At 42.6% G+C, this 24,898-nt stretch overlaps 1 protein-coding gene across 8 annotated transcripts in view; it reads left to right on the forward strand.

The window, feature by feature from the left end:
* Window positions 1-24,898, forward strand: part of KIZ (kizuna centrosomal protein) — a 187,255-nt gene that overhangs the window by 51,915 nt on the left and 110,442 nt on the right. For 6 of the 8 annotated variants that reach the window (XM_081872700.1, XM_081872703.1, XM_081872701.1 and 3 more), the window contains 3 exons: window positions 5,191-5,290; window positions 17,299-17,342; window positions 18,648-19,343. In XM_081872700.1, coding sequence (XP_081728826.1) covers window positions 5,191-5,290; window positions 17,299-17,342; window positions 18,648-18,751 — 248 coding nt within the window. In that variant the 3' untranslated portion in view covers window positions 18,752-19,343. Of the gene's footprint in view, window positions 1-5,190; window positions 5,291-15,819; window positions 15,911-17,298; window positions 17,425-18,647; window positions 19,344-24,898 lie in introns of those variants that run through there. The other 2 variants (XM_081872704.1, XM_081872702.1) reach the window with 2 other exon arrangements.

Consider the following 24,898-nt stretch of genomic DNA (forward strand, 5'->3'; position numbering starts at 1 on the left):
GAGCTGGTTCACAAGTAATATTAAACCACATTTGAAGCATGAGTGCCCTGCTCCTTCTCTGTCTCTGGTTGTGTGGCACAGGAGAATAAAGCTAGGAACAAGCCTGAATCTGATTTATTGTTATGTGTGAACCCAGGGTCACATAGGACCTGATTTGTTTCTTTCCAACCAAACCAGGAGCAGTAAGCCATAAGGAACGTTGGTTACGGCTTGTGGTTTCCCATGTAGTGACAAGGTCTGGCTCATGGGTAGGCAAACTAAGGCCCGGGAGCCGGATCTGGCCCAATCACATTCTAAATCCGGCCCGCGGATGGTCCAGGAATCAGCGTGTTTTTACATGAGTAGAATGTGTGCTTTTACTTAAAATGCATCTCTGGGTTATTTGTGGGGGATAGGAATTTGTTCTCCCCCCCTTCAAAATATAGTCTGGCCCCCCACAAGGTCTGAGGGACAGTAGACCGGCCGCTGAAAAAGTTTGCTGACCCCTGGTCTGGCTTGTTGCTGCCTTATACCTTCCTCCATGTGGCACAGTCAGGAGCAGGGGCATGCAAAACCAGGCCAAACTGAGGACACTTTTGCCAGAGCTTATACTTCTAATACTGCCTGGCTGAGCCCAGAACATATGTATAAGCAAGCCCAGCCATCATGGACTGGCTTGATGCAGAGGAGTGAGGGGAGGCATCAGCTAGGGAACCCCCAAGGAAAGAAGGCTCAGAGCCAGGGGAGTGGGGGTGGGATGATGATGAGTGATCAGAGGGAGCAGACTGGAGGGAGGAGGAGTTGGAAGCTGAAGAGGTAACAGGAATTAGTGAACAGGAAGAATTTCTGGCAATGAGCAGTCAAGAATCACAGGCAGAAGCAGAGGCTGGAGAGGAGGGGGGTCAAGAGGCAGAAATGAGGCAAGCTGCTGAAGAAGCCTTCCTGTCCTGCTGCAGCCAGTCCCCCCCTCCGCCCCCGGTCTCCCAGAACCCAAAGTGCTACGACTCAGTGGATTTGAAACTGGCTGACTGACCGAACCCAAAGGGTGCTTATCAATGGTTCCTCTTCATCCTGGAGAAGAGTGACTAGTGGGGTGCCATAGGGTTCTGTCTTGGGCCCGGTCTTATTCAACATCTTTATCAACGACTTGGATGATGGACTCAAGGGCATCCTGATCAAATTTGCAGATGACACCAAACTGGGAGGGGTGGCTAACACCCCAGAGGACAGGATCACACTTCAAAACGACCTTGACAGATTAGAGAACTGGGCCAAAACAAACAAGATGAATTTTAACAGGGAGAAATGTAAAGTATTGCACTTGGGCAAAAAAAATATGAGAGGCACAAATACAAGATGGGTGACACCTGGCTTGAGAGCAGTACATGTGAAAAGGATCTAGGAGTCTTGGTTGACCACAAACTTGACATGAGCCAACAGTGTGACCTGGCAGCTAAAAAAGCCAATGCAATTCTGGGCTGCATCAATAGGAGTATAGCATCTAGATGAAGGGAAGTAATAGTGCCACTGTATTCTGCTCTGGTCAGACCTCACCTTGAGTACTGTGTCCAGTTCTGGGCACCACAGTTCAAGAAGGACACTGACAAACTGGAACGTGTCCAGAGGAGGGCAACCAAAATGGTCAAAGGCCTGGAAACGATGCCTTATGAGGAACGGCTAAGGGAGCTGGGCATGTTTAGCCTGGAGAAGAGGAGGTTAAGGGGTGATATGATAGCCATGTTCAAATATATAAAAGGATGTCACATAGAGGAGGGAGAAAGGTTGTTTTCTGCTGCTCCAGAGAAGCGGACACGGAGCAATGATTCCAAACTACAAGAAAGAAGATTCCACCTAAACATTAGGAAGAACTTCCTGACAATAAGAGCTGTTCGACAGTGGAATTTGCTGCCAAGGAGTGTGGTGGAGTCTCCTTCTTTGGAGGTCTTTAAGCAGAGGCTTGACAACCATATGTCAGGAGTGCTCTGATGGTGTTTCCTGCTTGGCAGGGGGTTGGACTTGATGGCCCTTGTGGTCTCTTCCAACTCTATGATTCTATGATTCTCAACAGGAGGGTATATCTTATGCTGAAACATTCTCTCTGGTAATCTAAATGGAAGGAGAGACATCTCAATGATAACCATAGTTTGGCGAGGATTGGAAGTGCCAGGGCACCTAGAAAGTTGAAGAGAAGAAACTGAAGAAATTATTGAATAGAAAAGGGCTAATTACTATTTATTTATAATTAAGCTTCCTAGCAAAATGCCTGCAAGTATTTTCTCCTTGTAAAATAAACATTTGTGGTTTTATCTCAATATTATGTTAGATTATGTTAGCAGAGGCTTGACAACCATATGTCAGGAGTGCTCTGATGGTGTTTCCTGCTTGGCAGGGGGTTAGACTCGATGGCCCTTGTGGTCTCTTCCAACTCTATGATTCTATGAAAGAGGTATGAAGAGGGCAGAGGAAAGACAGGCAAGATGAAGGCGCTTCTGGTTGCTTGGGAAGGAACCAGGGGAGGAGGAACCTTAGAAAGTGGTGGGAAGGTGGGGACCTTTAGCCTCTGGACAAGTTGCTGTGCTCACTGGACCTGAGCTGTTTTGCTTCTTTGAATAGTTAACTTCAGTAATACCTTGTGAGTTATTGCTGACATGTTCCTGATAGCCTCCTTGAGACCAGCCTTCGGAAGAGGATGAGAATTTGTTCAAGGCAGGCATGGGCGTAGCCAAGGGGGACAGGGGAGGCAGCTGCCTCCCATCAAGTAAAACTATAGAAATACTTAACTAACTGACCAAACACGTTGATTCTGCCCCCCAACAAAAGTCCTCCCCCCCAACAAAAATCCTGGCTGCACCCATGGCCAGGGGGGTGCAGTGGGGACAGCTGCCCCCCTAAAACGAGTAAATAAATAGAAATCCTTCTAACTGACCAATTGCGTCACAGATAACTTGGGCCTGCCCCCCCCCAATAAATCCTGGCTACGGCCATGAAGGCAGGCCCCACCTTTCTACAATGGATGGCAGTGGACCTCAGTTAAGTTCTCAGTGGGTTTGCTCACTAATGTAGGGTATCAACCATTATATATACCGTTATTTGGCTGTACTTCTGGTATTGTAGGGTTGTTTTTTATGAAGCTCAATGCTATGCTTGTTGAATCAGAAGTAAGTTCCACACAGTTGGCACCTTAACAATTGCATTTAGGATTGCAGCCTTAAACTCTTCTTAACTGTTTGAGCCCTTGGAAAAAGGTGGGGAAGAAATTTAGGTAAACCTGTGAAGCTGCCCTATACTGAATCAGTCCAGCTGCTTCATCTAGCTCAGTATTTATCAACCTGGAAATGGATCTCAAGGTTTCAAGCAGACAATGACAAATTAATCCATTCCATGCATGATTTTATGTTTGGGGGGGGGGGTGCTGTGCTGTGCTGTATGGAACAAGCAAAGCTAGACTTCCATGTGAGTATAGATGTTTGCATTAGACCAAAACAATAAAAGGGTGGGAAAAAGTATTTTAAATTTATTCTGTCCATTGGGTTGAATCTAGACTTGCCAGTTCATGAATGGAAGAGTCCTTCTATGAATGGAAATGAGTTTGATCCATTGGAGACTCCCACTTTTCAAATTTAACACTGCAACACCACTCCCCACTCTGTTCTGAAGGGTCTCCCAACACCCCAGAGGAGGTTTGTAAAGACTGCAGGGTGAGGGAGAAGATGATGTTGGGAAACTGTGTACGTGCAGCTACTCACACAGAGTCAATTAAGGTTTGGCAGACAGCCAGAAGGTCAATGTGAAGGAGTAAGTCTGCCTGGTGATAACAGAGACATGGAGGCAGCTCCCTGGTTGGTCAAGCTCTCTCAAGGGAATGATAATTAATGGCCTACTAACTGGGATGTGTTAGTTCAGTATTTCAGAGTTCAGAGGTTCAGAGTTCTGTGTGTCAGTGTAGGAGTTGTGAGTTGTGAGTCGTGTCAGAGAGAGCCAGCTAAAGATTTGTGTTCTGTTCCTGTAAATAGTCCACTGTATATAATAAACATCTAACTACAAGTTCCTAATTCCTGCTTCGTCTATCCTGTCTGCAGCCAAGTTGCCAATTGCTTCCGTGGATTCTGCGTTTACTCTGCTAGGTCTGGCTAAGGTCCTGCAACTAGTCAGAAAGGTGCGAAACACCAAATAGGTTTTGCCAATAGATGAATCTGGAAAACCTGCTTCCCCGCTTCCACCCATGTAGTTCATGGACTCCCACTCACTGCAACTCTGGACCCAACCCATTTGTATTTTGTATTTTTAATTTGTATTTTGATTTGTGTGTTTTGATTACTTTGGTAAATTTTGTTTACCAAACAATTCTCTGATTCTCTGAATGTTTGTTCCATAGTGAGTAGAGCGAGACTTGCTTCCTGGGATATTTGCCTAGGTTTATGATCTTCAGGTGTCTTCTCATTGGATGCTTAATAGTGTTTAATATTACAATAGTTGGAACAACAACATCATGATGGCCCCTAACTATCTGTCTGCTGTATGAAAAATTCTGTATAAATGATATGTATAAATGTATAAATGATATTATTTATAATTCCCCTCCCTCCCCCAAGAAAATTATATCCATAAACAGGTTCAGGATGGCCCAAACACTTATTGCCTGTGTGCTGATCCAGATAGGAATGAGAAACCTTTGACCCTCCAGATGTTGTTGGACTCGGTGGTCAGCGATGGGAGTTGCAGTTCAGCAAATGACTGTGCATTTTTACATGCCACACTAACAGCCCAGATTAGTACCATATTTGTGCCTAGCCTTGTCACCTGAAAGTTATTTTAAAGAGAGTGATTGTGAGCTTGAGAAATTCACAGAATTGTAAAAAAAATAAAATAAATAATTGTGAACTACAAACAGTATGGATAGAGCAAACTGCACTGAACAGAAGGACAGGAAGCATACAGTGGAAGGGCAGTATAACTTGTCAGATGTTTGAAATTGTGATACAGTAGTTTTGTAGCAATAATTTGATGGAACTGAAGCCAAAAATGTCCTATAAGGGGTTTCGAGATATGAGTTGATGAAAGAGATGTTTTTCTTGTTCATGGCAAATTATTACTTATTTTGCAAAATATATAACACAAAATACATTTCCCTCTGTTGCCTATATAGTATCTGTTTCCACTAGCTTCTTCTAGAAACTAATTAAAGTTTTTTGCTATTTATCCCCCTTATAGCTTTGAAAATTGACAGCAGTAGTTTAAAGGAACAGAAAAGCAATGGAACCAGTTCAGAACCCAGTGCTTCATCTCCGGAAAGAAGAAGCCCTTTGTCAAGGTAAAGTCATTAAAGGCTTTCCTTCCTGAATAGTTTCAACCTAGTGATAAATGCCTCTAGAAAGTTAATGACGCACTGGCAAGAATATTTTGATGGATGGCCTATGTTTCAGATTTGTGTTTCACTACAACAACTTAAAATTTTGTATACCTTACAAAATATTTGCATTAAAGCCAGGTATTGTTTTGCAGCTGTTGTTTTCTCATTTTAAGACTCAATTGACATCTCAGTGAACCACAAATTAGCGTGTACAGCTGCTCTCAGTAGGACTACTTAGAGACCAAACAATGGAAGTTGTCAGGAAAAGGGCAGACATAAAACATAAAGTCTTGAAGAAATAAAGTGGTGTGTCATCTTCTGGGTGTTGCTGAGATGTAAATGAGCTTCAGCTCAAAATATATTTTTGTATCTTTGTAAAAGAAGTATTTGATACTAGATTATTTGTTACTTTCTTCTTTTGTATTTCCAAATTGAGAACATTTAATGTATGTCCTTGGTTTTTTTTCTAAAGAAATGCAATTTATCGTTTTTCAGTTCTTTAAGTAATGTTTTGTTACTTTTTTCTGTTAGCATGACTCAAATGACTAGCATTCAAGCGATAATAGCAAATGAAGTATGGTAAACAATTGTGGAATTTTACATTGGCTTTAGATTGTTACGTGATTATTTGTTGAAGCACTTCCATTGCTTGCTTCTCTTTGTTTCTCCCTTCTTGGAAACACCCGTTTATAATACCTGATATATATGTGTATGTTTGCAGACATAGGGTGAGAATGCTTTTCACTGCTTTAAAATATCCTTGAAGATATATTTTGTTTTATCTTTTAAGGTTCCTAGAATTTGAGAAGAACTGGCCTTGGAACAAAAGTAGTTGGCCAGTATAATGTATAAATAGCATTATAATACATTACAAAATGTAATAGAAAATGTATTTTATGTCTGATTTTCAGTAGTTGGGGTTGGAAAGTAGTACCTTTAAAATATATTTGTTGAGGTATATTTGTTAACATTTTCTTTTCCTAAGGTAATTGTTATTTGAGGTAATGATATTCTGCAAAAGTAATATCTGTTGCCCAAAAAATTAAAATAGTTTTCAATTAATATTTCTTGTGTAGAAAGAACAAGCAAATGTGTAAACAACACGAACGTTTTCAAGAAGGGATGTTTTGCATTATGATATATGTCAGCAGTTTCTAGCATTTCTGAAATGCTGCTCATACAGTGCAGACTCTAGAGTATCAGTATTATTTCTGTAAATTTGTATGCACGGCAGAAAGATTTTTGGGAAGCATTTATGGCATCATATGATTTTATATCTTTGATCTCAGGAGAAAATACCATTTCTAGTACAATTTGAATTATTAGGGTTTCTTTTAATGAATAGTGTGCATTTTAGCCTCCTCAATAACTTGGTAATAAAATACTTTTCAAAACCAAATCAGTTAGTAACACTTATAGCTTCACACTTGACATCTATCTTAGAAATATGTTTACAAACACAATGTAGGAATAAAGTGTGAAAGAATGGGAAATTGCTCAGGTGCTTATTTGCAGTTGGGACACAATGAAATTTCTTAGAGGCTGATGTCTAAGGATTCCACTTATTGTACTCACTTCTTGCGCTTTATTGCTTTTACAAGTGGTCTCGAAACTCAGTACTTGAAAATAAACATAACAGTCTAGTACCACTGTGGTACTCCCCCCCCCCCCTCGCAGTGTTTAGTCACTGAGCTGATGAGTGGCCTCGAAAAATACCCTGATGGACCTAAATAATAATAAAAAAGGTTTCCTCTGATGTCCTACAGACAATAATTATGATGTGCTAGTTAAGCCCAAACTACAGCTGAGGGATTTTACTTTAAAGCAGAGGCTTGGGCGCAAAAATGCATTTATAGCTCTTTGTCTGGCACCTCATTATGCGTGGGCCTGATTCATTAAGTAATTGGTTTGCAGTTGTTTACATGAGTATTAAGGCTTTCTATTCAGTAGTCTTTGAGAGATACATTGTGCAAATGTTGCATGTTATGAATGCAGAATGAGGGGCAGCGGGCGAGCCCTATTGGCTAAACACTGCACTCTGTTGAAAAGCAAGAGAAAGAGATTGGGTGCTGCTTTGCATAGCAATGACTTTCTTAATAAGCTTTACAGATTAATACACACAAGCTATAAAAGATGCAAAGAGATACTCTTAGCACATTTATCCATGCTCATCTCACTATTATGGCACTGGAGATGGGAAGAATTGAGTGCTTTCATATTCGCTTTTCTTTTTTCAGTGCAACTTCGGTGCATGAGACTTAATAGAATCCAATGTTTATTGTATTATAAATCATGGGGGAAGTAGGCAGACCTGCAACAGTTTATTATTAAAGATTCTTTCAATGTAAATCTTTTTCCACCATTGTGTGTCCTACAGCAAAATCATTTTGTGGTTGAGTGGGGATGAAAGGCATAATGTACGAAGGAGTGAGTCTTAATAGGAAGCTGCTCTCCGATTGAAGGCCACTTGTTCCCTTTTGTCTGGAGGTGCACGCCGCAGCTTCCTCTTCTCCAGCAAATATTACCCCTTGTATCCTAGCTTAAAATCGCTTTCTCACAAGATTTCTGCAGCTTGATACAAATACGTTTAAACTGAGGTGTGAATTTGTTAATTGATGGATTATATATTCTCAAAGGAATCAAAATAATTATTTTGCAGAATGGGTTTTCTTAGTGTTTTAATCTCTAAACCAAATGGCTGCAGTGCAATGTGTGTGGCATTTTGTAGTTCTGTAGCAATATAGTCAGCCAGCGGAGGTCAGTAGCATTCTATTGTTGCAGTTTTAAGCTAGATGCAATGCCTTTTTCCTTTGGCTTCTTCGCTTTGCAACATTTGATAGTTAAAGAGCTAAATTAGGGACCCAAATGCTGATATATTCCACTTGTAAAATAATGTGCACTGTTGACTTTAAGTTGGATTCCAGAAGTAAGCCATTAAGTTGGTTTTCAAATTTACTCCTTAAACAGAAGCTAATTTTAAAAACGTTTTTCTCTTGACTAAATCACTGGTTATCAGTGATGGTTGTTTGTGTTAATGACTTCAAATTGTAATGTTTAAGACATCTATGCAATGAATGTGCCTCTAATAAGCGCCTTGGCTCATTCTTTGCAGACAACCATAATGGCCATTGGGGGTCACTCTTTCTTTGCTAAATTTCAACAGCTTTAATTCTTAGTCTCTTTCTAAACCAGATGTAAATTGTTCAGTATAATCATTGTGGCACTTTATTTCATTCTTCCCTATTGTAATTGTTTGGATAGGGGAAGGAGTATTTTGTGCACAGATATATCACCAAAACTTAGGAATGTGCCTATTGAAATCTGGAACAGATGGCCAAGCATGCAAAAGAAGGGAGATAGTAGTAATGGGGGACTTCAATTACCCAGATATTTGTTGGATGTCAAACTTAGCCAAGAGCATAAGGTCAAACAGATTCCTCACTGGCCTTGCAGACAACTTTGTTGTCCAGAAAGTGGGAGAAGCAACAAGAGGAACAGCCATTTTAGATCTGGTCCTAACCAATGTTGATGACCTGGTTAGTGGGGTAGAAGTGGAAGGATCATTAGGCGCGAGTGATCATGCTCTTCTGAAGTTTACTATACAGCGGAAAGGAGCAGCCAAGCATACTAGGACTCAATTTCTTGACTTTAAGAAAGCCGACTTCATAAAACTTAGGGAAGTGCTGGGTGAGATCCCATGGACAGTAATACTAAAAGGAAAGGGAGTTCATGATGGCTGGGAGTTTGTTAAGAGGGAGATAGTAAAAGCACAACTTCAGGCAATACCAATGAGACGGAAACATGGAAGGTGCCTAAAGAAGCCAGGATGGCTATCTAAAGAACTTTTAACTGAGTTAAAATTAAAAAAGGATATGTACAAAAAATGGAAAAGGGGGGAAACCACCAAAGAGGAATTCAAACAAATAGCCAGCACGTGTAGACACAAAGTCAGAAAAGCTAAAGCACAGAATGAACTCAGGCTTGCTAGAGAGGTTAAAAGCAACAAAAAAGGCTTTTATGGGTATGTTCGTAGCAAAAGGAAGAAGAAAGAAACAGTGGGGTCACTCAGAGGAGAAGATGGTGAAATGCAAACAGGGGACACAGAAAGGGCTGAACTCCTCAATGCCTTCTTTGCCTCAGTCTTCTCCGATAAAGAAAACAATGCCCGACCTGAAGAATTTGGAGCAAATGATTCAGCAGAGGAAACACAGCCCAGAATAACTAAGGAGATAGTACAAGAATACTTGGCTAGTTTAGATGTATTCAAGTCTCCAGGGCCAGATGAACTGCATCCAAGAGTATTAAAAGAACTGGCAGATGTGATCTCAGAACCACTGGCAGTCATCTTTGAGAATTCCTGGAGAACAGGCGAAGTCCCGGCAGACTGGAGGAGGGCAAATGTTGTCCCTATTTTCAAAAAGGGGAAAAGAGAGGACCCAAATAATTACCGCCCAGTCAGTCTGACATCAATACCAGGGAAGATTCTGGAGCAGATCATTAAGCAAACAGTCTGTGAGCACCTAGAAAGGAATGCTGTGATCACCAATAGTCAGCATGGATTTCTGAAAAATAAGTCATGTCAGACTAACCTGATCTCATTTTTTGACAGAATTACAAGCCTGGTAGATGAAGGGAATGCAGTGGGTGTAGCCTACCTTGATTTCAGCAAGGCATTTGACAAGGTGCCCCATGATATTCTTGTAAAGAAGCTCGTAAAATGCGGTCTTGACTATGCTACCACTCAGTGGATTTGTAACTGGCTGACTGACCGAACCCAAAGGGTGCTTATCAATGGTTCCTCTTCATCCTGGAGAAGAGTGACTAGTGGGGTGCCACAGGGTTCTGTCTTGGGCCCGGTCTTATTCAACATCTTTATCAACAACTTGGATGATGGACTCAAGGGCATCCTGATCAAATTTGCAGATGACACCAAACTGGGAGGGGTGGCTAACACCCCAGAGGACAGGATCACACTTCAAAACGACCTTGACAGATTAGAGAACTGGGCCAAAACAAACAAGATGAATTTTAACAGGGAGAAATGTAAAGTATTGCACTTGGGCAAAAAAAATATGAGAGGCACAAATACAAGATGGGTGACACCTGGCTTGAGAGCAGTACATGTGAAAAGGATCTAGGAGTCTTGGTTGACCACAAACTTGACATGAGCCAACAGTGTGACGTGGCAGCTAAAAAAGCCAATGCAATTCCGGGCTGCATCAATAGGAGTATAGCATCTAGATCAAGATCAAGATCAAGGGAAGTAATAGGGAAGTAATCTAGATCAAGGGAAGTAATATGCTTCAGGTTAAGGGGTGATATGATAGCCATGTTCAAATATATAAAAGGATGTCACATAGAGGAGGGAGAAAGGTTGTTTTCTGCTGCGCCCGAGAAGCGGACACGGAGCAATGGATCCAAACTACAAGAAAGAAGATTCCACCTAAACATTAGGAAGAACTTCCTGACAGTAAGAGCTGTTCGACAGTGGAATTTGCTGCCAAGGAGTGTGGTGGAGTCTCCTTCTTTGGAGGTCTTTAAGCAGAGGCTTGACAACCATATGTCAGGAGTGCTCTGATGGTGTTTCCTGCTTGGCAGGGGGTTGGACTTGATGACCCTTGTGGTCTCTTCCAACTCTATGATTCTATGATTCTATGAAATATTGTGTTTAATTTTATATATGATGCCCATTAGGCATTTCTTTCTTTTTTTAAATACAATTTTATTAAAGCTTTTTCATAATACAATAAGATAAAATAAACTCATCTAAATAAAAAACAATAAACAGAGAAAGAAAGAAAGAGAGATGAAAACACAGAACCTACTCTCAAAGGTAGCTCTTAACCCTTGTCACTCACAGAAAGTGGTGGACCCTCCCAGCTCTCACTTGGGAGATCTTCTCTTCCTTGCCTCTCACTCATGGTCCTTCCACCACCTAACCATCACCTTCATGTGAGTAGAATCCTTGGTCCCCACGGGAGGAGACTAAAGAAAAAAAGAAAAGAAGAGGGGGGAAAGGAGAAAGAGAAACAAAAGGACTTCTGATTTTCTGTCTGTTAGCTACATAAAATAAATTATTCAAAACATTCACTCTGGGATAACATCCAACTGTTCTGCTTTCTGTTAAGCAATAATTTCCCAGTCTCCAGGCCCAGATGTCTCAGATTTGTTTATTTTCCTTTTTCACACAAAAAGGAAAAAAGTGGTTCTCTAATTATTAGTAGTATAACAAATGTCAGCAGTGGTTTTTCTCTAATCAAGCATATCAGCTTTGCCTACAATAACTTCAACAACCATTCCTCCATACTAAACAATAATAAATCTTATTTTGTCCATGAAAGAGTCTCACTGTGCTCATATATTAAAATGATATTCCATAGTTTTTTCTTGTTATGTATCCATTAATTTGCACCCAGTTCTGTATCTTCCATTCCCATTTCTAGTTGTGTTTACCGTGGTTTTCCATCCTTATCTAAAAATTATCTCTTCCATTTATGCTTCTTCCATTCTTTTTCCAAGAAAAGCACCAGAAATTTTGTAGTTTTTTCCTCTGAGTTCACTCCAAGTCATACACAGAGCCCTTTCACTCTCAGCTCTATCAATGCCAAATCAAGATGTCTCTCCACATCTCCATCTCTCAATCCAGGGCTCATTCCGCTCCTCCAGAATCACAACTCCACCATTTGGCTGTTTCATTCCTCCAAACACCTCTGTGAAGGACTTTTCCATTTCACCATCTGTTCCCTCCAACTCCACCATTTCACCCTCCTGATCTGCCAATCTTTTATTCATATTATTCTCCAAAGTCTCTGTGTCTGTGTGATTTTGCTTTCCATTTCATTCGTCTCTGGTTTACTTGCATTCCCCATTCCATTTTCCATTTAATCATTCTTAGTTCTAATCAATTTTATTTGCTCATCAAACATTTGCTAAAGGATGCTAACAGTCAGCAGAATGTCCAAAGGTATATTTGCCATACTGATTGTTTTTGATCTTATTAATAATTCAGTCTCATTACATCACCTGTCTCTACCTTAAGATTTTCACAGTCTTATCTCTTACTAAAATAAACACATTCCTTTCCCATGGAGGAAGTATCAAGTGGCAGAGTTACTTTCGATTTCTAAGCAACATTTTCATCAATAAAAAAAATCATAACATACAGAACTCTTCTATTCATTTAAAACTTTCTTGACTCAAACCATTAAAGCAGGCCTTTTTTCTGCTTTCAGCCCTTTTACGATCGACTTCCCTTCTTATTGAAGTCAGAAAGTAGCTCATGCTCCATATGTAAATTTCCACTGGCAGACAGATAAATCTCTCTCAGTTATAAATTATAACTGTCTCAGAAATAATTAAGAAAGGAAACCTTTGCAGATCCCATGCCCATCTCGTGGGTTTTGGGTGAGATGTTGATTCCTCAGCTCATAAGTTGCTTAACTCTGTTTCCAGGAGCTGATAGTTTCTTGGTCTCTTGACACAGAAAACTGCTTTTTCAGAGCATCAGAAGTTATTTCCCTGCTAACTCTTTTCTCTAAAGTGAATTTGATAGCCAAGACTTATGTCTGGCTATCATCAATCAGCAGCTTGCCGACAAAAGATGCTTAATCTGCCATGATCCTCCCCCAAAGTTAATAGGCGTTATGTTTGAGGTTCCACCCCTACCCCCCAAGTTTGTTGTTTTGTTGGCTAACTAATGCAAATAATTACTTTGGGTATCTTCCTGTTTCATCTCTTTGACCATATCTCCTGAAGTTCCTTCATCTGTCTTGTCCAAGGACAGGGAAACAGGGAAACTGTTGGACTACAGTTCTCATCAGCCTCAGCTGGCATGGTCAGTGGACAGGGTTTATGGGAGTTGTATTCCAGCAACATCTGGAGAAGCACAGATTCCTATCCCTAATCGAGTCTCTTTCTCCCACACCTCTCTTGGCCTCTGTGCCTCTCTCCCTCAGTCCTCCACTGATTCTTCTGTACAAGCTGTTGTACGAAAAGAGAGAATATAAATTGGGAAGTCCTATATGCAGCTGTAGTTTATTTCCTCCTCCCGATCATGGTCAATAGAAGAAAACATACAACAAAAACAGGGAAGAAAATGCTGCTTTGAAGGCAGTTGAAGTCATCCATGCTGTATGCCTTCCTGATTCCACACACATACCCCCACATATTTCAAGACTGCCACCTCTTCCACTTGAGTTTGGTTGCAGTATCTGTGATAGTATGTTCCTAACACTGTATGTGGAGGGCTTGCTTGGAATACTGAGGACCAAATAAAATATGATGGCAAAAGGGATGTGCAGCTGAGGGGTACTGAATGATTCCTTCCCTTATCTTCCTGAAGTTCCTTGCCCTCAGGCACTACTGACCAGTGCAGCTTACTTCCAGCAACTGACCAAAGCTGGAATGAAAAAGAAGTTTTGTTGATGGGGAGGCAGAGTGTCAATAAAGGGTGACAAAAATGCAGAAATGTTGCCCTACTTAAACAAAGGGGGGGGGGAGCTATTAATCAACCTCACAATAGAAATGATCGTGGGAGCAGGAAATTATGTGTAAGCTACACAAAATGGGTGCACTACTTCAGACACTGCTTTGAAAAAGCTGGGATACAATTCGCAGCATGAAAGGCAGATTGGGGAGGGTGGTACATAAAGTACACATTATGTGCAGTTGCATGCTTCTTTTCCTCACTGGTTCTCTCCACCCCACCACAAAAAGAGAACACATAGGAGATTAGAATTATGATCAGAGAACCTATAAGAATAGTTGCCTAACTCTTTCCCTGCTGGTTATTTGTGAAGCAGCCGCTTCGCCCATCACTTTTCCCTTCAAGATTTCAATTTCCTGGAAGTGCTTTTTGGGGGGTGGGAGGCAGGGAGAAGACTCCAAGCCCTGAGGAATTGGACTTAGGTTCATCAAAGTTGAAGATAGATGTGTGAAAAAGAAAATCTTTGAATTGTGCTTCACAAATTCATTTTGTATTAAATCTGGAGTAAACTCACCTAGAAGATATTGTTCTGCAATATTATTCTCTCAATTTTAATTTGCCTTTTTCCATCTTCTTTCTGTGGAGAAATTATTTGTCTTTAATTATGAAACAAGCAGTGTGTCAGATTGTGATGTTCTTGATTGTATTTGCTAGTTTCTAAATGTAAGCATTAGCTGTTAGCAGGCTTCTCACCTGTTTTCTCCGTCAACTACCGTATTTTTCGCTCTATAGGACACACCCAAACATAGGACGCACCTTGTTTTAGAGGGGGGAAACAAGAAAAAAATTCTCCCCCTCTCTGCTCAGCGCCCCTTCAACGAAGTGGCAGGAGAAATGGAGCCCCTTCCATTTCTCCTCCCGCTTGGCTGAAGAGGCGCTGCGCAGCTCTCCCTCTCTGCTGAAGCCAGGAGAGTCTTGCTCTCCCGGCTTCAGCAAAAGGAAGCCGAAGCCTCCGGAGCGCAGCGGGACCTCCCGCTGCGCTCCGGAGGCTTCAAGCGGCTATCCCTGAAGCCTTCAGAGCACAGTGCGAGTTCGGCTTCCTTTGGTGGGAACTCGCGCTGCGCTCCGAAAGCTTCAGGTGGCTATCCCTGAAGCCTGGAGAGCGAGAGGGGTTCTATGGAGCAAATGCAGGCTCCTTGGCTTCAGCAAAAGCAACGCGAAGCCTCCGGAGCGTGGAGGGAGCGCTCCCTCTGCGCTTCGGAGGCTTCGCGTTGCTTTCGCTGAAGCCAAGGAGCCTGCATTCGCTCCATAGAACGAATTTTTGGAGGTGAAAAAGTGCGTCCTATAGAGCGAAAAATACGGTACAGTGGTGCCTCGGGTTACATACGCTTCAGGTTACATATGCTTCAGGTTACAGACTCTACTAACCCAGAAATAGTGCTTCAGGTTAAGAGCTTTGCTTCAGGTTGAGAACAGAAATTGTGTTCTGGCGGCACGGCGGCAGCAGGAGGCCCCATTAGCTAAAGTGGTGCTTCAGGTTAAGAACAGTTTCAGGCTAAGTACAGACCTCCGGAACGAATTAAGTACTTAACCCGAGGTACCACTGTACTTTTAATGTGCTTGTACATTTTGGGAAAACCTATATGCCCCTCCCTCTGCGGACATCCTCAGCCACAGGCTCAGTACACACAGCTATGCATGGAAGATCTCTCTCTACCAAAAGGATGAGTAGTCCTGGAAATGTCAACACAGCACTGATCCCTTGTGGAAGGAAAGCAGCAGGGAAGAGAATAGCTGGAATTAGATTCCCCCAACTGGTGGTGGTGGAGTTGACAATGCTATCCATCCATTTGGCAGTGAGCATATAGGTCCAGGAGTCTGTGCATGGATTGCCAGTCATAGATTCAGGGGTTTTACATTGTGCTGACACCCGGGGGGGGGGGCATTGTCAGATCAGCGTATATGGCTTTACAGAATTCCCAATTTTAAATTTAATTTTGTTAATTCTCACCTCTCCCTTCATTGCAGTCTGTCTCTTCCATTATTAATTAAAGCTTTTCCACAGAGAAGGCCTAGTGTGTTGCACTGGGGGCTGCAGTAGGAAGGGTGAATCACTACAGATCAGGGGAAGTAGCTTGAGAGGGTCATGCATGAAGGTCAGGAGAATTCTCCAGTTCAGCTTTTAAAACAAAATTTCTTAGAACATGCTGTGAAGAAGTGCTACTGAGAAAGATCAAATTTGTTTGTCCTCCAATTCAAAGCAATTTGAATTTGAAACTTGATATTTACAGATTAATAATTTTTTGATGCAGGTTTGGTGACTAGACTGCAGTGAAAATGTATAATGTTTGTATTCCCAGTTTAAGGAGGTTTTGTCAGAAAACGCCATCTTTCCTCTATTAGATCTCCCACAGTAAAATAGATTGGAAGTCCATTTTTTTGGTCCTTTATCACAAGACTCTTAATAGAATAGTTAATTCTCTAACATCATTGTCCCTTATGAGATTATTTCACAGCAACAGCAGCACAATATGCATGCAACACACAAAAGATCAAAATGATTCCAGCTTGTTTGGGAGATTCAAAAGGGTCTGTGATGCTCAAGATATGAGAGCATTCATTTAGCAGAACAGAATGGTGACTGTATTTGCATCAAGGTAGATCAAAAGCAGCTGAAAGCCTACATCATTTACATAGGAACGGGGTGAGACTATGGGAACCCAACTGTTGAGTCCTAGCAATACATATTCAAGCTGGTGAATAAGAATATAGTGGATAAATTAAATTTTATTCTAATACCTTTTAGAATCCAGATTGTTGACTTTTTAAAAGCTCAGGTATCTTTAGCCAAGGACATTCAGTATAATAAATTGGCAATTGTGAATAAATTTTGAAGCCCTTTTATACTTACAGTGGAGCTAGCCTTCAGAGAAAATCTGTTTCCTACAAAATGAAGGCAGTTTCTGTGTAATATATGTTTTAAAACTTATTTACAGGTTTGGGCTTCCCATGGATATTAGAGTGAAGATGCATAACATTTTAATATTGCCACTAGTGAGTCCTGTTTCTGAGCTTTGAAGCTGACTTCTCAATTTGCCTTAGCATTTATCAGCTTGTGTCACATGGTGTGTTTGTATTTTATTGTTTTATATATATTTATGGCAAATATATGTTTAGATATCTATATATTATTAAATCACAAACAATTGCAAAACTATTCTGGGTTTGAAGAAGGAAGATGTGTTGCTAATGTTACAAGCTGCAGCCTATAAACATCCTTCATGGTTTCTGTCCTTCATTGAAAGTGAACCATGCTGAAAACTTGCAGAAATAGTTTTTCAGAGCTAATGCTTGTATAGAAAAAGGTAAATATGTACAGAACATGATGAAGATGCTTTCAAGGTGGCCACTCCTTTTAAAAGGATCCATGTGTTCTTGCCCTGTTCGTGTTCAGTTTCACAACTGTGTCCAAGTATGTTTGGGTAGAGTCACAGAAGCACTGATGTCAATGTATTTCCTAACCCATTTAAAATATCTTTTATAGGGATGAAAACCAAAGGGGAATGGTATCAACAATAAAATCCAAAGGTAAGTATAGAGTTTGTAATAACATAAACAATTGGGGTTGCCTTCTACCTTGGTTTGTAAGAACATGGGAAGATTCAAGACGGTTTAACAAATGGTTCATCTAGTCCATCCAGCAACTTGTTTCTAACAGTAGTCAGCCAGTGATCTGAGAAGTTTATAAGCAGGACCTGAAGGCAAGAGCCCTCCAACATTTGTTTGCCCAGAGCGGTTGGTATACAGAAATCATAGATAATAGCTGCATATAAACCCCCCACTTTTGAATGCAGCCAGTGGCAATCATCACTTGTAGCAATTAATTCTATAAGACTAAAACGCCTGTCATCCTTGATCATGGGCCACTTTTGCTGAAGCTGATGACAACTGTAGTTGAAAACATCTGGAGGGCAGCAGGTTGGGGAAAGGCTAGTTTACTGGGATATTTGACCAGGCATCAGAAGAAATTTCATGACAGCAATATCCTTTTCCCATCAGCCCAAGATCATTCTTGTTCTATAGGATATATACACACACGATACACCAGCACCTGAATAGTAGGATATTCTTTGCCCCAGTAGTCATAACATGCTGGAAAGGCAAGAAGTATGCATGGCATTTTTGTAGTCATAACATGCTGGAAAGGCAAGACGTATGCATGGCAACAACAGCTATGTTGAGAAGCTAACAGATAACTTAAAGTCCTTAATAGACCATATAGGAGTAAGAATTTAGAGTTAGGGTAGAGTTCTGTGAGTGTAAGCCATCCATACAAGCAGATCCCAACTGGAAAATGTTAATGAAAATGAAATAATTTATTCTTCAATTGATTATAAGCAGCTCCCCATCCCACAGTTTCTGCACCAAAAATCTGTTTCATGAAACCAGTTATTACTACCAGGGTTTCCCCCAAGAAATCTGAGACTGTGCCTGTGTGAAGCCAACCTCTCCTCTGCACTTTTCATGCTTCTCCTGGTTCTGGGAGACCAGCAGGGAGCTTGTTGAAGCAGGAGGGGGAGACACCCATCTGACTCATCTCTCTGTCTTGGCCTCCCTCATCTCACTCTCCTGCTTCAGCCTCTGAGTCTGGACTTCTCTCTGCCACAGACTCGCCCATCTCACGAAACCCTGTTACCTCCTCAGCTTCCAACACTTCCTCTTCCTACTCTTCTCACCCTGGCCACTTATCGTTGTCCCACCACCACCTTCTTCCCTTGGGGGTTCCCCAGGTGGTGGTTCTCATCATTCCTCTGTGTCATGACAGTTGCCTGTTGAAAACCGGATATTGCCATTTTTATTTGTTATATGCTATATTTTGTTTTCCTAATGCAGCCTTCTGGGGTGATTCTGACGACAGTAACTCTGAGATTGAAGAAGCACTGCGTCCTCAAGTGCATTCCTCACAAAAAGATGAATTTGATGACTTCTATGATTGAGGACCAACATTTCCCCCACATACATGTTCTAAAAGGCTCAAAGGAAGTTTTTCCTAGGGGGTGATTTAGAACCAAGGTGAATGTAATGCTTTTCCTTGTTTGAAATTCACAAAACTTGGGCAGGGGGCACACAAATCAATTTGAAACAGGAAAACTGAGGGTAGGGTACTGTTTTCCTTCCCTCTTTGTTGCTGATTGCTCCACTAAAAGCAGGGGGTGTTTTCTTCAAAAAAAGTCTAACAGACTACAGTTAGATGCACTTACCTATAATGTGCAGTTGGGCCAAATTTAGGGGGGGAAACAGATTTGTTGTTATTCACAAAATTACTAATTGTGTGATGTTTAAGTGATCAGCAGTCATGGGAAGGTGTATGTGATCCAGACCGAAACCATGCCCTGCTGCAGTACTGATCCAGATTTCTATTCATTTCTGTCCTAATGCCCCCCTGCAATTTTGTCTTTTTCCATTGGAATGTAGGAATAAACCATATTATTTCAGAAATCAAAGTTTCAGATGTGTGACTCAGCCACATAATGTTTTCTTTTGTATTTACTTTGTCTTGTTCTAATAAAATGCACTCTTGACAATGTACTTAAAGAAACTCTTATTACTGTTGTGTATTTAAAGCAGTGTTTCCCAACCTTTGGTCTCCAGCTGTTTTTGGACTACAACTCCCATCATCCCTAGCTAGCAAGACCAGTGGTCAGAGATGATGGGAATTGTAGTCCAAAAACAGCTGGAGACCAAAGGTTGGGAAACACTGATTTTAAGTATTGACCTGTGTGATTTTTGTTTCATATACTGAAATCTATAAAGACTATACAGTAGTTAAGTATTGTTCAATGGAATATTGGGCTGCTTGCAACTGCCCTGAACATGATGATGTCACACCTCCTCCTCAAGAATACATAATGGGATCCAGAAATGTACAACAACTGTTGCCCAGTCACTAATATTTTCTTCTTGGGTAAGGTGATCAACAAACCACTTCTGATGCTGCTCCTCAACAGCTCCCCCAACCCTGCCGCTGCAATGAATGCAAATAACCACCCTAGGATTCTTAGCAACTAGTTAGTAGTTTTCTTTGGTCACTTATGGCTTACTCTGTGGCTTACTCCACTTATATGGATCAGGAGAGGCTGTAGCCTGCTCACCAGCTGCAGCCATGGCAGTCAGGATGGGTCCGAAGGACTTCCTGTGGACATTAAATAATTACAGTGCTACCTTGGTTCTCAAACTTAATCCGTTCCGGAAGTCTGTTCCAAAACCAAAGTGTTCCAAAACCAAGGTGTGCTTTCCCATGGAAGGTAATGCAAAATGTATTAATCCGTTCCAGACAATTAAAAACAACCCGTAAAACAGCAGTTTAATATGAATTTTACTATCTAATGAGACCATAAAATGAAAGCCATAAATCAGGCTGCAATCTACTTTTTGTTGTTGTTTAGTCGTTTCCGACTCTTCGTGACCCCATGGACCAGAGCACGCCAAGCACTTCTGTCCTCCACTGCCTCCCGCACCTTGGTCAAACTCATGCTGGTAGTTTCGAGAACACTGTCCAACCATCTTGTCCTCTGTCATCCCCTTCTCCTTGTGCCCTCAATCTTTCCCAACACCAGGGTCTTTTCCAGGGAGTCTTCTCTTCTTATGAGGTGGCCAAAGTATTGGAGCCTCAGCTTCACGATCTGTCCTTCCAGTGAGCACTCAGGGCTGGTTTCCTTCAGAATGGATAGGTTTGATCTTTTTGCAGTCCATGGGACTCTCAAGAGTCTCCTCCAGCACCATAACTCAAAAGCATCAATTCTTCGGCCTTCTTTATGGTCCAGCTCTCACTTCCATACATCACTACTGGGAAAACCAGAGCTTGAACCATACGGACCTTGCAATCTACTACCCAGTATCAAAAACTGGCAGTGATCTACCCATTGCCATTGGAGGGACGAGGCGGAGGGAGGAGTTTAAGTGGAGGGGACGAGAGCATGGGGTGCGTGTGGGGAAGGAGGTGGCCAACTGGATGCGGGAGGGGGAGTTTAAGTGGGGAGGAAGGAAAGGGAGGCAAAAGTTTTCTCCCCACACCCAAGTCAGCCCTCCCCCCCCCTGCATGTTTTCCGGCATCTTCCACGTTCCCCACTATGGGCAGCATGACTTTGGGCACTGCTTATGTGTCCCTGGCATGGCGGCACCCAGACACAGCAGCAGCACTGGAGCATGAAGAGGAGGCAGTGGCGGCTGCTCTTGGCTGCGCTCCTAGCTGCTGGATGCTGAGCCGGGTGGGCTGGAGCCTGCACGCAGTGTGAGCACCCCAATCCCCCGCTCAAGAATGTGGTGCCCACACTGCCTCGCCTGGACCTCGCTTGGGGTTGGGCTTAGAATGGGAGGGGGGGAGGCGAGGGGGCAGGAATGTCAACCTGCCCAGCATAGTTCCCCCACCATACACTCCTCTCCCCCAAACACTGTGTCTCTGCGCGCTGGGGGAGAGTTGCCAACTTCCAAGTCTCCCTACTCCAGTCACTTACATTCCGAGGAGCCGCCCAACTCCACTTCGTACCAAGGAAATAAGCACTTCCCAGCAGAGGGAAGGGAAGGGAAGGAAGTGGCAGCAGTCATTGCTGGAGCCAAGCCGCTCGCTCAGAACAGAAATGTGCACGCAAATCGGAGCACATTCGGCTTCCGAAAAAGTTCGGAAACCGGAACACTCATTTCTGGGTTTGAAGTGTTTGGGTTCCAAGTAGTTCGAGAACCAAGCTGTTCAAAAACCGAGGTACCACTGTATAAAGCTTCGTACAGAGTCCAACCCATCACACTTCTGCCCCCCCCCCCCCGCTTTAGAAGCAATATGCCCAGTCCCTTGTCCTTTGCCTTTCACCTGCAGGTCTTCGCAAACAAGCGATACCTGTCTCACAACTGGTATGGGGTAGTAAGGAATGCTGCTTCTCACTGCCAGCCAGCCAAGCTGAACAGTGAATCCTCTCAAATAGCCAGCACATTTCCCTCATAGTAGGTCTGGGCTGTAAAGCAAGAATAAAAGGCTTTGGTGGGGAGGGGGGAGGAATGAAGATCGCTACAGACATCAACAGCATCCAGCAGCCTTGACTCTCAAATGCTGGACAGCTCCCATGGCACCTTGTCAAGGCAGGGAACTGTCCAACATGCTGAAGGTTGAACACTGGCCCAGGCTTGGTGCTCAGAGTTGGCAGCAGCAGCAGGCAGCCTGGGTGTGGGGCCAAGAGCACACCCAGTGCAGATTCTCTTCTACAGAGCCTTGCAGCATGCCACTCAACACCTGTACTTGGCACCATTGTGGTTCTGCTGCACTGCTAATGTGGTGCTGTCCTGAGCCAAGTTGGTGTGGCAGCTGCCATTAATGTCAAGCTGGGCAGAGGCCCCTGGGACCAAGGATGGGATGAAGGTGACCTCTGCATGGGAAGATTTGCATGGCACGTAGGCACATGACTGTGTTACCATGGAGTTATTTGGGCTGTGATGCAGCGCCCTCTGTACAGCCCCAGCATCCCAATGGCATCCTCTGGTGAGCCCCATGGCCCTGGGCCCCCTCAATCAGGCATGCAGAATATCAGTAGGCTGTGATGACAGCTCATGGTACTTTCTGCTGATGTTTCCCTCCACGCTCCTTCCAGCTTCCCCCCCTAGTTACATCTGCTCTGCTAGAGGTAGTCGTTTTCCACTTGGGAAATGGGCCAAGTGTGGCAAGAAGCAGATAGTTAAAAAGATTATAAAACTGTTCCATAGGAAGGAACAGAAGTGCAAGGGAGGGAAGCAGAGATAATGGCAGATGGCTTCTCCAGCTGTAGTGTTCCGGCCCCCCCCCCCAGGTATCAACAGATTTATAAAGGCGCAGTTGGAAATTTATAAAGTAAAATGTGCAGGCACCCCACTAAATGATTTCCTTGAAGTCAGCCTGGCTGCTCCCAAAGTTCAATATTTTTAGCAAATGAATGAGGTCAGAACTGTGAAGGATGAGTGAATTCTTTGGACTGGGGTGCTGAAGAGGGGCTGTTTTGGCCTCCTTTATAGTGCACATTTCTTTCCTGCTTCTAGTCCTTGGAACAACCATAGTTCTGAAGACCTGCTGGATTTCTGCTTTGGCTTTTCTTTCCTCCAACCTCAATGTTATTTTCTGCAAATGCTGAAAATACACAGTAAGTAGCTGACACCCAAGCACTCATTAAAAAAATTCATTGTATAGTTAACTTACCATGCAAAGGCCTACATATACACTCAGAAGTCTCCTTGTGTCAATGGGGCTTACGCCCATGTTGGTATGTACTGGATTGCAGCCTTGGTTTTCTTGTGCAGAAGGATCAGATCTTAAATACAGGCAACCCACTATGTGTAATGTTATTTTACCTTGTTCCTGACTAGATAACACTTCGCATTTTAGTATCAAATGCAAAATATGTCAAATTTGGAAGTATGAAGGAAGCAATAATTTAGTTCTTGGTATAAAAACTGATCACGAACAAATATGAGGCACTGACAGCCATTTCACATAATATATCTGAATCTATTTGAGCGTTGTTTTTAATTTAAAAAACGTCATGAATTAAATAGATATGTTATTAACTGAGTTATAGCTCTTGGTATTGACATACCTAAATATTTAACAGATTTGGAACAAATGTGGAATTGATATTCCTTAAATGTATGGGTGAGGGATGCAGGTGGCGCTGTGGGTTAAACCAGAGCCTAGGACTTGCCGATCAGAAGGTCAGCGGTTCAAATCCCCGTGACGGGGTGAGCTCCCGTTGCTCGGTCCCTGCTCCTGCCAACCTAGCAGTTTGAAAGCACCTCAAAGTGCAAGTAGATAAATAGGCACCGCTCTGGCGGGAAGGTAAACGGTGTTTCCGTGCGCTACTCTGGTTCGCCAGAAGCGGCTTAGTCATGCTGGTCACATGACCTGGAAGCTGTACCCCGGCTCCCTTGGCCAATAAAGCGAGATGAGCGCTGCAACTCCAGAGGCGGCCACGACTGGACCTAATGGTCAGGGGTCCCTTTACCTTTAAATATGTAGGTATGCAAATTTTCACCTATTGGCTTCAATTTCCTTTTTGTACCAGCTAATGGAGCACAAAATATGGTCTGAAGCTCAACATCAAAAAAGCTAAGATCATGGCCACTGGTCCCATCACCTCCTGGCAAATAGAAGGGGAAGAAATGGAGGCAATGAGAGATTTTACTTTCATGGGTCCCATGATCACTGCAGATGGTGACAGCAGTCACAAAATTAAAAGACGCCTGCTTCTTGGGAGAAAAGCAATGACAAACCTAGACAGCATCTTAAAAAGCAGAGACAACACCTTGCCGACAAAGGTCCGTAAAGTTAAAGTTATGGTTTTCCCAGTAGTGATGTATGGAAGTGAAAGCTGATCACTGAAGAATTGATGCTTTTGAGTTATGGTGCTGGAGGAGACTCTTGAGAGTCCCATGGACTGCAAGAAGATCAAACCTCTCCATTCTGAAGGAAACCAGCCCTGAGTGCCCACTGGAAGGACAGATTGTGAAGTTGAGGCTCCAATACTTTGGCCACCTCATGAGAAGAGAAGACTCCCTGGAAAAGACCCTGATGTTGGGAAAGATGGAGGGCACAAGGAGAAGGGGACGACAAAGGACGAGATGGTTGGACAGTGTTCTCGAAGCTACAAACATGAGTCTGACCAAACTGCGGGAGGCAGTGGAAGACAGGAGTGCCTGGCGTGCTCTGGTTCAGGGGGTCACGAAGAGTCGGACACGGCTAAACAACAGCAAATGGAATAACTTGATATTTTACCAAAGGCATCTATCATTTGCATCAACACAGGAATAATAGAACAGAACTGTAGAGTTGGAAGGGATTCTGAGGGTCATCTAGTCCAAGCCCCTGCCATGAAGGTGTGGGGGTCAAACCTTGGTGTTATCAGCACCACACTCTAACCAAGTGAGCTAGCCACAGGGAACAGTAATATGATGCTTAGAAATAAACAGAAGAATATCATCTGCAAATAAAACCAATATATATTCAGCTGAATTATAGATTGCTCCATAGATCTCCCTGTGTTGTCCAATAGCACAAGCTAAAGGGTTCCAAGCAAATATTCAAAAGCAAGGGTGAATAATATACTGTAATACCTTAATCCATGTTATTAATT

The sequence above is a fragment of the Podarcis erhardii genome (genome assembly GCF_964252035.2).
Source record: "Podarcis erhardii genome assembly, chromosome: 8".
Taxonomy (NCBI): Eukaryota; Metazoa; Chordata; class Lepidosauria; order Squamata; family Lacertidae; genus Podarcis; species Podarcis erhardii.